The 13,800-nt window shown below is 36.7% G+C and overlaps 1 protein-coding gene across 3 annotated transcripts in view; it reads left to right on the top strand.

The window, feature by feature from the left end:
• Positions 1 to 11,958, top strand: part of RAB27B (RAB27B, member RAS oncogene family) — a 183,667-nt gene extending 171,709 nt beyond the window's left edge. For 2 of the 3 annotated variants that reach the window (XM_058438315.1, XM_058438314.1), the window contains 3 exons: positions 877 to 980; positions 4,624 to 4,747; positions 5,847 to 6,135. In XM_058438315.1, the coding sequence (XP_058294298.1) occupies positions 877 to 980; positions 4,624 to 4,747; positions 5,847 to 6,036 (418 nt within the window). In that variant the 3' untranslated portion in view covers positions 6,037 to 6,135. Of the gene's footprint in view, positions 1 to 876; positions 981 to 4,623; positions 4,748 to 5,846; positions 6,136 to 9,617; positions 9,672 to 11,073 lie in introns of those variants that run through there. The other variant, XM_058438316.1, reaches the window with a different exon arrangement.
• Positions 11,959 to 13,800: the final 1,842 nt, after the last annotated feature.

Raw genomic sequence — 13,800 nt, 5'->3', positions numbered from 1 at the left:
AAAAACCCATTGCCAAATTCAAAACCTTCTCTCGTCCCTATATGTGGTCTCTGGTTTTGCCCATTGCTCTTATTGAAGTGAATCTCAGCACATCTTTAACTTCACTAAAGATGGTTGGTGGTGGCTGGGGTCGGGGGTGGGGGCGTGGAAAGCTGACCAGGTAGGGAAAACTTTGCATTGCACACGAAAGAGCAAATTCTCTAAAATCTTGATTAGAAATGAGAGTTCTTTCCTTCTTTCCTCAATGACTATGTCTCTTTTCTGTCCTGACCCCCACTCAGTCCTCCAATCATCTTCCTTTTCCACGTGAATCCTAGATGCCAACCTGAAGCTCAGTTTTACCCCTGAACAGTGCTTTTTAAAAAGAGTTTTGTCATCAATATTTTTCCTTATAAAAGAATTCCAATTCCTGTAGCTAACAAGTTGCGGTTTCCTTCATATCATCACAGGCATTCATTTTCAGGCTACTGTGTGCCAAGCTTTCTTCTGGGCACCGACAAGAAAGATGGAAAGTATAAGTTAAAGTCCCCACTCTAAAGTGCTTTACATTTTAATTGTGGACCACAAAATGCCCACGAGCCAAAAAGATTCCAAGAAGCTGTGTAAGCAAATCCGTGATTGAATGTTACAAACTGTGTGTATAAAGTGCTGTGAGATCAGAAAGCCAGGAAGTGGTCTTAAAAAAAAAAAAAATCTACAACCAAATCTTCTCCCTTGGTTCTTCAGCAATTTCCCTGCCCACATTCCCATTTCCCTAACATATTCCATAAGGGCCAGCCACGGAGAATTCATACCTGAAAGGGAAACTGTTGTTTGTGTTGTTGTCAAAGATACGTGGACTAACTTTCAGAACTACCCACTGTGTTTCCTCGGCAGGTTCCGGAGTCTCACCACTGCGTTTTTCAGAGATGCCATGGGCTTCTTATTAATGTTTGACCTCACCAGTCAACAGAGCTTCTTAAATGTCAGAAACTGGATGAGTAAGTGGGACTGAGTAATGTGCATTGGCCGCTTTGGGACCCAACTGCCCTAGGTGCTTGGTGGTCTTGCAAGATGAAACCAGACTGGGTACCACAGACTAACTTTCAAAGTCATGAGTTTAGTGTCGCTTGTGTCACTGTGTCACCTTCAAAGTGGTAGCCTTTATGTGGACCACCCTAGGTAGCTTGGAATCGTATTTTCCTTTGGTATTTTTAGAGGAAGCCTATGTTGCTTTATCACCACTTGTATTTAAGATCTTTATTATTGTCATTGAAAGGCCATTAATTCCACTTTTCCAGTAAATCTTGAAGGACTTCTTAAAACTAAGTGAGCTACTACATTTGACCTGGAGAGATCACAGGGAGAATCGGCAGTATTTTCTAAGGGGACACTGGCACTTAAGGTGTGTTAAACACTAGTGGGTTAATTAGGCGTGAAACCAGAGCAGGCCAGTCGCATGATGATAAGGTGAGGCACAGCACAGTATGCCAGTCAGTCAGCTCGCTTGGGAATTTTACTTTTTAAAAAGTGTTCAAATGTGAGGAAACCATGTAAAGACAAATCTCCAGCCCCTGTGGAAACTTCGATATAATACAAATTGAAATGTTGCCTAATCAATTACTAAAGTCATATTGACATACATCAACATAGGAGAGAAGTATTGGAATTTTCCTTTATGTTTTACTTGATGTCACAATAAAGGGCATATTTCATTTGTATTTTTTATTACAAATAAGAATTTTGATCCTAGCAGGATATGCAAGTAGCAGGACAGCTGAGTTGTCCTATGCGGCTGCTCTTATCATTTCCAGATTTGTCTGGGCCATCTGTAGCTAGAGTTGTATTTTTTAAAAACCAGATCATGTTGTTCTGCTCAAAGTCCTTCTGTAACTTTCCATCTTACCCAGAATAAGATCCAGAGTCCTTCACTTACCTACAAGGTCACTGTGATGATGTCTGGGCTTCCTCCTTAATTCCCTCTTACTTGGGCCCGGCTCACTAGCCTTCAGCCTAACTGGCTCACATGCTATTCCCAATATGAAAAGCTTGCCATTCCCTTTATCTTGTTTTCTCTTCTCCCATTTACAGCCCTGTGCTAGTTTCTTCATTCCCATGAAGTTCTGGCCAAACCTTATTTATTTCTTGACTGCCTACCTCATCTAAAGTAGTACTCATCACTCTGTATCCCCTCAACACACTTTATAGGTCATGGCCATCACCTGATAATGTGTTATGTATTTTTTGGATTACTTGTTGTGTTAGTTCATTCTTGCATTGCTGTAAAGAAATTCCTGAGACTGGGTAATTTATAAAGCAAAGAGGTTTAATTGGCTCATAGTTCTGCAGGCTGTGTGGGAAGCATGTTGCTGGCATCTTCTTGGCTTCTGGGGAGGCCTCAGGAAACTTACAATCATGGTGGAAGGTGAAGGGGGAGCAGGCACATCTGACATGGCAGAAGCAGCAAGTGAGCAAAGGGGGACGTGCCACACACTTCTAAATAACCAGACCTCATGAGAACTCACTATCATGAGAACAGCACCAGGGGATAGTGCTAGACCATTCATGAGAAATTATCCCCCAGGATCCAATTGCCTCCCACTAGGCCCCACCTCCAACATTGGTGATTACATTTCAATGTGAGACACAGATCTAAACCATATCACTTCTACACCCACTTCAAGTTTTACCCAAACCTTATTTGTCTCTTGACTGACCAACCCATCTGAAATAGTACTCATCACTCTGTATCCCCTCAACACGCTTTAGAGTTCATTCAGTTCCAGCCGTCACTTGACATGATGTGATGTATTTTTGGTTTGATTGTGTTTTTGATGCTTTCTACCACTAGAATGTAAGTTCTTATGAAAGTGTAGACTTTTCCATTTTATTTCAATGCAATATGCCATGCCTGGGTGAGTGCCTGGCACAGAGTAGATGCTCAAAATAGATATATTTCTTATCACTACATATTATGCAAAATTGATAATATATTTTGTATATAATTCATGATTATATATAATAATTATATAGAACCACTCTCAGTGTGGGTTCAATAACCTTGTAACTAATGGGGAAACAAATTCTGACTTTCACAATTGCTTCTCCAAATGAATGTTTATCTTACGATCTGTCCTTTATTTCCATTTAATACTGTATTTCCTTACCCAAATTTTGGTGGTAGCATTAGATTCTGAGGAGACAAGGAGATAATAAGCTTACTAAATTCTTTCAGAGAATGGTTTGTTTATCCTTTTTCAAGGCAGATGAGAGTCTCCCTTGTTTTTAAATGTCTCCAGAAGGATATTGCTGAGATTTAAGATAATTAATTTTCATGCCTAATAACACTGTAATTTTTAACACCCAAGTAATTGATGTTACAGGGTAAGCCTTTCTTTGTCTTCTTCCTCTAGTCTCGGCAAGGTAGCACACAGCATGCCTTATGATAGACATTAGAGCAGCCTCTGTAACCTGAAAAACACAGCTTGACAGGTTTCTTATATTTTTTCCCTTTTTTTCTTACCATTCCCTTCCTGCCCTGCCCTGCCCTGCTCTCCCCTCCCCAACTGTCCCTCCCTCCCTCCCTCCGTCCCTCCCTTCCTTCCTTCCCTCCCTCCCTCCCTTCCTTCCTTCCTCCTCTCTCTCTCTCCTCCCCCCTCCCCCCACACATAGTGTCTTTTGGAGAAAAGAGAAAAACAAATTACTTGTCTTAAAATTGTTTCTACAGGCTGGGCGTGGTGGCTCACGCTTGTAATCCCAGCACTTTGGGAGGCCGAGGCGGGTGGATCACGAGGTCAGGAGATCGAGACCATGGTGAAACCCCGTCTCTACTAAAAATACAAAAAATTAGCCGGGCGTGGTGGCGGGCGCCTGTAGTCCCAGCTACTCGGAGAGGCTGAGGCAGGAGAATGGCGTGAACCCGGGAGGCGGAGCTTGCAGTGAGCCGAGATTGCACCACTGCACTCCAGCCTGGGTGACAGAGCGAGACTCCGTCTCAAAAAAAAAAAAAAAAAAAAAAAAATTGTTTCTACATGAATTTGTAGTGATTAAAAAATGTTCCACACTATAGATCATCACTTCGGAGGTTAGGGAGAGGAAAGGTAGCAACTTCCTAAAGGAAAAAGCAAATTTACCCACTTAAAAATCATGTTCTATTTACCTCCATCTATATTTGAGGAACAAATGGCGTGAAGCAGTTATGGGCATCTCAGGGAGCATTTCCCCGGATGTATTCCGTATTTACTGAACACTTACTATGTGCTAGCAACTTGATTTGTATTATTAGAAGAAATCCCCTTAACCAAGAATAGCACATGGATTGAAAATATCTTTCAGAGGAATATATGTGATGTATTAATGAATTACTTAATAATAAAAGCACCTAACATTTACTAAATGTTGGGTATTGATACAGGTGTTTCATATATATTATTAGTCCCCTTCATGATCTGCAATTTGTAAGATGTTATCTCCATTTTACAGATAAGCACATTGTGACTGGGAAGAGGAAGTAACTTGGCCAATATAACTAGTAAGCAACCAAACTGCAGATAAGCAATTACATCAGGAATCCGGAATAAGAGCAGTCATTTGACATCACTTATTTATCAATAACTTGCTGGTTCCATCTGCTTTCTTTTCAAGGCCAACTGCAAGCAAATGCTTATTGTGAAAATCCAGATATAGTATTAATTGGCAACAAGGCAGACCTACCAGACCAGAGGGAAGTTAATGAACGGCAAGCTCGGGAACTGGCTGACAAATATGGGTAAGTCAGTTACACTGAGATGGCATGTGACTTGCACACTGCTGTTCAGCAAATGAAGCAGAGACATTAGATTGATATTAGAAGAAATCCCCTTAACCAAGAACAGCATGTGGATTAAAAAGATCTTTCAGAGAGATATATGTTATGTATTAATGAATTAATAATAAGAGCACCTAACATTTACTGTATACCTATAATGTGCTAGCAACAGTTCCTAGACATTAAATCATTTTAACCCATCATAACTAGAGTTATCTCATTTTATATATAAGAATTGAGTCACAGAGTGATTAAGTAACTGATGGAAGGCCATCCCACGCAGTTAGTGAGAGGCAGAGCTTAAACTCAATCCAGGCAGTCTGAGATCAAAGCTCATGCTCTTAAACACTATATTCTTCTGCCTCTCAATCAATAGATGTAAAACTCCAAGAAATAATCCCTGACATGGGTATGAAAATGTGGTCTTTATCCCAGCTGAGCTTGAATGGCAGCTTAAAAAAAAAACAGAAACAACACCCCATGTAATTGTAAATTGACTTCCGTGGCAGAATCTGTCATTATTTTTTTAATTTAAAGTAGTTTTATCATATCTGCCAATTTTTTATGGAAGAATTCTCCCTGAAAGCTGTACAATTTACACATCTTCTTGAAACTTTTAAATCCAAATAAACATTGACTGTTTCCACACGAATATCCTTATTCAATGCATACCTATTTTTTAAAGCAGATTTCCAGATAATTGAGTGGGAGGGAAGCAGTATTTTAATAGTAACGTTGGTCAGTAGTTTTATTGATCAGAAGGTATTTTTCCCCTCCTAATTTTTTTAAACAGTGATAATGCCTTTGCTTCAACTTCCTGACTACCTCTTGTGTCAATTTCCTTGCCCATAAAACTGGTTATAATCATACTAAAGAGGAGCTCACCAATTTTTACTCACTGAGGAAAAAACAAGGATGCTTTCCAACTTAGCCAGCAAAACCATAATTATTTCACAATCTCTCAGCCAGCCGTTTTTGCATGTGTGATTCACTTGTACATCTTGCTGTATCTGTTCTGATTTCTTCCTCTCAAAAATATTTGCCATCCTTTCTATGCTAGCATACCATATTTTGAAACAAGTGCAGCAACTGGACAGAATGTGGAGAAAGCTGTAGAAACCCTCTTGGACTTAATCATGAAGCGAATGGAACAGTGTGTGGAGAAGACACAAATCCCTGATACCGTCAATGGTGGAAATTCTGGAAAGTTGGATGGGGAAAAGCCACCAGAGAAGAAATGTGTCTGCTAGACTCTACATAGAAACTGAACATCAAGAACCCCACCAAAATATTACTTTTAAAAACAATGACAAGCCACACAATTGTTGTTAAGTAAACCATGCACAATGGCATGTCTTTCTTTTTCTGCCAGAAAATCTATTTTAAGAAACCAGAATAGTCAACAGTGTTCAAAAGAATTGACTAGTTATCCCTGAGGCCCTTTCAAACAAGATCAAAGATTTCCCAATGTGATCTCATCATCATGGATACTCAATTTGTTTTTCTTATAGAGAAAATGAGTATATAAGACGATATACAAGAAGAAATATCAGTGAGTTTTAAATCAGAACAAGTTACCTGTCACATTGAAGAAAAGGGTGGGCACTAAAGGGAGAACACAGAAAGAAGAATTTCTAAAATATTGGATTTACTTCTTATATTGAGTCAGATGCATACTTTTAGATTTGCATTGGGGAAAACGTACTAGCTAAAAATGGATACACAATGAAGAATTCTATTTGGCTAATTAAGAATGATATACTATGTACACCCAATAAGCTGTACTAGAATGAATAAATTACTGATAAGGTTACAAATAGGTAAATGTCACACTTCTGTTAAAATGCAGGAGATAGTGTCATAATGCCATCTTTATATTCTCAATAAATAGCACATTGACAAGAACAGGACTGTAAATGACAAAGTATAAGACAAATACCCTGGGGAAAAAAATGAAAGTATGAGAAATTGGCATTTGTACAGCTGAAATTCAATGTGTCTGTTAGAGATGTCTGGAAGGGTTACTTAGCCAAATTTTACTCAAGCCAATTAGGAGCTGACTTAAGAGAACTCCAGAGGTTTCCATTTCAAACAAAATTTTAGAAATCAGTTTGGCGTTCAGCTTCACATTTCATTTTTTCTTTGCACATGTTGATAAAATAGTCACAAGGAGAAATTAACAGTTATGGTTTATTAAATCTCTTTTAAAATGCAGTCAAGGAAAACTAGCCTTGAATTTTTTTTAGATAAAATATGATGGTGATATGAAACAAAAGGTGACAATTATTTCAGGTTTCCTTTTAGTTTACAAAAGTACTGGAAACTCTAAATCATATTTCTTCCCTCCAAATCTCACCTATTCCTGACTTTGAATCAATTGTAGAAATGCAGGTGTGTTAGTTTGTTGATCAATAACTTTGGAACAATTATGGATCAATTCTATGGTCACTCTGAATTTTCATGTCATTAATCACATAAAAATTGATAATAACTCATTCTCTATTACAGTATGATTTATTTTGCCAAAGGCAAGACACCTATAGTTGAGTTGTAGGAAGGACCTCTATCTTATCTCACCAAAAAACTGGCCAGTATTTTTTTTAATGTAAAGCTTCCTTTTCTTTCTAAAAAATAATAACAAAATTATTTTTCATTGGCCTATTCCGTCCTTGTGTCTAAAATAACTACATTAATTTTTAATCTTAGTTTCTGATAAACACAAGCCATTCCTATCAAAATATTATTTATTTCAGTCAATTTTACCAAATAAGGACAATATATTTTCATTTTTTTATTATGAGCATGTGATTTTTTGACAGGCTGTTTCCTCATCATATAAATTTTTTCCAATCAAACCTACTTTTTTCGTACTGTGTGCATATTTTTTGTGAAGTTATACACATTGAAGACCCTAAAAATCCCAGTCCATCATTCAGCTTCCCTCTACGAACTTCCATCTGGTATTGAATCAATTTCAGAAACACAGACAGATCCAAGGAAATGTCTCTTTATAATGTTCTTAGGATGGACTAGACCCATAAATGTGCCATGAATCAAAATATTAATAATTTGAAAGCTTTCATGCTGTTAGCCCCTGATGAAATTCTCAGCATTAACTGGCCAGCTCCTCTGATTTCTGCAGCATCGCAACAGGTTCTAAGATGGGTTGTGGCTGGGGTATTCCCTCCCGTGGTGTTTCCTCTGGGATACTCTTCATTATCTCAATGCCTGTGCCATGAAGATAAAAAACTGTAAGCTAACATTTAGAAGGAAAGTGAGCAGGAACAAGTTATATTGCCACTGCTGTGGCAAATTTGGGTGAATTTTGTGGTCATTATATCAATTTTTTCTTTGGATTCAAATTGTAATGTCCCCTGCATTTCCTTAATAGGGAATGTGAAGCCTTTATAAAACTCTAAAAGTGTTCTGTTTTGATATGTCTTTTTGTTTCCATTCATTTTCAGTTATGTGACTGGTTTACTTATGCCAAGATTCTGGCACTGTCAGTTATTTAATGAGTGTTTTTTCAGGGTCTGTTTTAAGATCATTATTTGATAGCTGTAGCATGAAGCAGAGGCTGATGATGCCCATAATTGCAAGACTATTCCTGTAAAAATAACAATTATTGGGTAATAATTTCAAGAGGAATGAGAAGTGACAAAATTGATTTCAAATATTGTTCTACTTATAAATAAATGCTTGATCTAAAAAAATTTTCTCCGTAAAGTTTGACATCTGACCCCAGATTTTATGTAATCATTATTAGAAATTCCTTCTCTCATTATTTCAGGATTAATAGTTCTGTATAATTCATTTTACAATTTCAAATTGATCTGGTGCCATAAAGTATACAGATTACTTTCAAGATTTCCAAATCCCCTAATTTACCCCACAACAGCATGTAATTTTAGCCAAGATATGTCCTGTTACTAAGTATCTCCCAGTGCTTTAGTAAAACATATTGTATTTAGGAGAAATGTTGAAAATGTACATGAAGCTCCTTTCTGATATAGAAACCATTTCTGGAGTATTTACACTCGTTTGATGTTTACATTGCTCTAACTCAGTGCCTCAGATACCTCTGTGACCAAATTTGTCTCCAACCACATAGCCGATTTCCTATAATGTTATATCATAGGAAGCCCTCACAGAGACACTAACACAGCTAAAGATCCTCTGATATTATCAGCAAGGGATGCAAGGACTTTATTGGAATCTGGAGAGTTTAACCACCTTCTCTTGGTCTCCTCACTTACTTCTTATGAAGTTGGCATTACCTGATACTCTTAGCTATGATTAGGTACAAGCTTACCTTTTAGGGTAGAAAAAGAAAAATCCTTTGAAAAATGTATCAAAAATAATCCAGAGAACATAATTGTCTTGGTCTGATGATGATAAGAAGTCAAGGATTGGCAGAGAAAATACTAAACGCCAAGAGTTGAGCCTGTGGGTCTCTCCATAAGAGTTTTAAAACTTGGGAGTTACCACTTTATCCAATTTGCTATCATTTTCGTATTATCAGCTATCGCCCTGTAAAATATTCAAAACCAGCTATTTCTAAAGTAAACATTTTATCTGTTACTTTTAACCAGATAGGTGTCTTTGTCACCCTTCTACTATAAATTGTTCTTTGCCAACCTGTATAGGTAGATGAACCAAGCAAGAGTTTTAATCAGCCTTTTCTTGTCCCCTTTGTAAGAAAGAGACGCTTGCCGTAGAGAAGGATATGAGTACATTAAAAATAATAGCCACAATATGATGTTCTTTAAGCTGCAAATTGAATACACTGGGAATCAACAAATTTGATGAAGCCTGTCTATCTCTTCACCAGTGGAGTGAGTGCAGCAGTTAGAAAGAGAAGCAATATTGTGCAACTGGTGCAGTGGTGAGTTAATCATAGTGTATAACCTTGTGTTCATGAAACAGGTTGTTCATTTTTCTGCATCTCTCTTCATTTAAAAAGGGCACATAATTCTTTCCTCATTGCATATTACACCAAACGTTTGAGGGAAAAATCCTCATTCATAAAGGATTTTGGATTTATAATCTAAAACTCAACTATAAAGAAATAATATTCCAAGTCTCTGGTTTCCTAAGATACATAACAACTGTTTATAAAGAAGATCTGAGAGCTGGTATTTGCCAAAGTGATAGAAGAGTTGTTTTTTCCTCTCTACTACCAAGCTTTAAGACATTAACAGGAGTCTGGTGTATTTGAATATTTTAGAGAAAGCTTTATCATTTTTTAAGATGCCAAGATGCTGCCTATGTTTGCAAAAGTTGTCTAAGAATTCACCATGAGCTACATTTTCTTCTGGATCTTTGACCAAGGTGATGTCAGCTTATTTCTGGGGAAGGTGCTGAGCTCTTATACATGAAAATGGATATAAGCTATTATCTGGGATGAGTGTCGTTTCAATGCTTCATAAATCCATGAAGCTGCTTGTCTCATAAAGTAGAACTGATACAAATTTTGGTTGGATATATAGAGAATTTTATAAATTTATTGCCTTAGAATTTCTTGGTGGAGACCCAACTACAATGACATTGTCATGCAAGAACTATAAAGATAATTAGAGTTAAAAGTTGTTTAAATTGTGCCCTTAAATACAGCAGAACCCGGAGAAGGTCATACTTCAAAGGTCGATTTTGAGTCCGAATAAAGACCTAGTAACAGACAGGTTTTTTTTTTTGTCCATTTTCTTCTACCAAGTAAAGGTTTATGCCCTTAGAACTAAACTAGTAAAAATATCTGAACAGAAAACCTTTCGTTATTGGCATAAAAATGTGGTACACTTAGAGACATTTTTTTATTGCATATAAATCTAATTTTTCTATAAATTAGATTTATGATATTTTCATAAAGCACTTGATTAGCTTTTCAAGGTGTACCATCACAAAGACGCTTTCCTGCAGAGTTCTTTGTATCAACAGCCTATGGTTGAGATGTTTTCTCATTTCCTATAAAGAGAGAATATCACTAACAAGCAAAAACATTAGTGCCAAAATAGTGGAACTATTTTGTCATCTTTTGAGAAAAAAATATACAAAGAAATCATCTTCCCTGGTTCCTTTCCAGCTGGTTGTGGAAGTAATGGCTAACATCCCTCAGCTGACTTTGTCTACAAGGATTATTGGCAAATTCTGTAGGAGTAAGCATGTCTGACCTTAACTTAATGGATTCCTTATTCAATCAGTGGCTTCTGTCTTTATGTCTGTTGGCATATCAAAATGGTTTCTGTTCCTAGAAAAGTAATAACATATGCTTATCTTTACTCTTTTTTCAGGTGATTTTGTTTTCAAATGCTCTTTGCGAAAACACCTAGTGTTGTAGAAAGGAAAGTGGCCAGAAAGAACAACTTGGGGACCATGAGTAGGTCATTAAATAGCTTAGTGATTTATCCTCATATAGGGCTTATAAACCCTGTATGTGTTTATATGTGCTTCACAGAGTTCATGTCAGGCTGAAAGGAGACATGTATAAGAAAGTGGTTTGTAAATTATGTTCCATTTCATAAATAGACACTATTCACAAACTAAAATCTAATATAAAACCACAGTTGTAATTTAAACTGCTTGATGTGAAAAGAGGTATCATAGCAGGGAAAACACACTAATTTTCATACAATAGAGGTATTGAGAACTAAAAATGGGCAGGCAACTTGAAGTCATTGTATTTGATTGAAAATGTTTAATACATCTCATTATTGACAAAATATGTATATCGTCTTGTATTTATTTCAAAGAAACCAATGAATTCTAGGTAGTATATTACAACTTGGTCAAAATATTCCATGTACAAATAGGGCTTCTGTGTCCACAGCCTTGTAAGAGATACTGATTATATCTGAAATTATTTTTTAAAAAAAAATTATCCTGCTTTAGTTAGTGTGTTAAAAGCAGACGGTGTTCTAATATGACACTGAAGTGCTTCATTGTATCCAAACAGTTTACCTTCAAGTAATATTATCTTTATTTTTAGGCTAAGCACGTTTGATTATTTTGTCTGTCTCCTACATAGATCTGTTTTGTCTAGTGCTATGAATGTAACTTAAAACTGTAAACATGGAGTTTTTATTCTATATGCCCCTTAATAGACTGTGGTTCCTGACGCACACTGTTAGGTCATTATTTTGTTGTACCAAAGTTCTAGTGGCTTCAGAAATCATAGCATCCAGTGATTTTGTGGTGTCTGGGTTTGAATACTATGGTTGAGAATTGTATTCAGTGATTGTATCTGCACACTTTTCAAATAAAAAATGCATTTTTATCAATTATTTTCTGTACTCAAAGCAACTTTATTTCTGTGCTGAAGTTGAGTGTATGGTGAGTGGGGAACATTAAACCAATATTAGCATGGAACTTGTATCACATTAAAAATGGATTCCATTCCCAACTAGAAAATAAGTGATTTGGACTTAGCAAAGTGATTTTTACTTCTCTCTCCAAACTTTTCATTAATTATTTAAAGACTGGGCTTTGCGAGTGAATTTTTAAAATAATTTTGAAGGAAAACATTTATTAAACTTAGCAATTAACATGTTGAAGTGTTCCCTAGTACATAAGCACTTCCATGTATTATAACCTATTTCTTCTCCATAAGAAAATGCTGAGCAGGTGGTGCTATCTACCTTAGTGGCACACTGGTGAAAGATGGTGTTCAAGGCCAACTCCAGACCACAACTGTACAGCTTCCTTTACAACGTTCATTTGCAAAGGCTGACTTGCTCCCAGAGTGGATCTCCCTCCATATGTTACTTAGCTCGGCTTTGCCAAGATAATGATGAGTTCTTAATTTAAAGATAAACAGCTCTCCCACTGCAGGCAAATAAATCCTTGGCACCATTCTCTCAACTTTATTCCCCAGTAGCAATAATGCTGTTTCTCACAGGCAGAATCTTTTGCCCACTGGGTTCATCTTAAATAATTCAAGGTAAGTAATTGGGAACTCATTTACTCATTTTTCTTAATGGTTTTACAGAATTTTTAAAAAGTCATACCATGCCCCATATTGAGGAAAAATAAAATAGAGCTGCTGGACATTCACTGTAATTATAGAATTTCTGCTTTTAAAGCCATATATAAGGTGTATTATTCACAGTTCTCCATGCCAAGGAGAATTTCATTTCTAATATGGATTGCTACTTGTGGTGAAAGAATAGCCATAATAGTGTGAGCATAGCTGTTCTCTTAGAAACTCATTTAGGTGATTTGCATTACAGCTTAGGAAGCCTATACACTAATTAAGATTTAACTAAAGCTATATTATAGGTACTCAATGTTTTGTGATGGTAATCTGACTTTTGTAATTATCATAGTTTTGGACCATTTCTCTGAGAAAGACAAAAGACTGTCCATTACCAAAAGGATAAAAATTAAAACCAGCAAGATTACAAGAGAGGATTTCATCTGTTCAATTGATACCCCCAATAAAGTTACATCATGAGCTCGTTCACTCTCATGAGAAAGTGAACCAGAAGGAGTGATTTGGAGTTGTGCTGGTTAGAACGTTGAATTATGAGTACTCCCACTCTGAGCAACCTTGGGCCGTTTCTCCTCCCCTTACTTCCAAGGGCATTTCCTGTAGCCAAGAGGGGAAATCAAAGCAAGACCACTTAACTGAACCATCTAGGCGCAGTTTTTCTTCTGATGCTTTTTGCAGAGAACATGGGCTTTCTCAGTATATTAGGGAAACTAGACCCAGGAGGGGATTGAGATACAGATTCCAAAAACTCGTTGGCTAATTACTGCTCAGCATTCAAAGAATTGGAAGGATAACTTACTAATCAAAAGGAATGATTTATACAAAGGAAATATGACAAAATATATGCATAGGTAAGGATTTAGATGATATTGAGTCTTACTCTCCTATTTAAATTGCAAATCTATAGTTAACATTTGTTAAATTATCACCCAATTTAAAATTGCAACCACACTGTCATCCTGAAAACTCCCTATTCGTGGGTTCAGCTTTATTTTTCTTCAATTCTTCAGACACCTCTGACTGTATTATC

The sequence above is a fragment of the Hylobates moloch genome, unplaced genomic scaffold, assembly GCF_009828535.3.
Source record: "Hylobates moloch isolate HMO894 unplaced genomic scaffold, HMol_V3 SCAFFOLD_5, whole genome shotgun sequence".
Classification (NCBI taxonomy): Eukaryota; Metazoa; Chordata; class Mammalia; order Primates; family Hylobatidae; genus Hylobates; species Hylobates moloch.
This window is presented reverse-complemented; position numbering and strand designations above follow the sequence as displayed.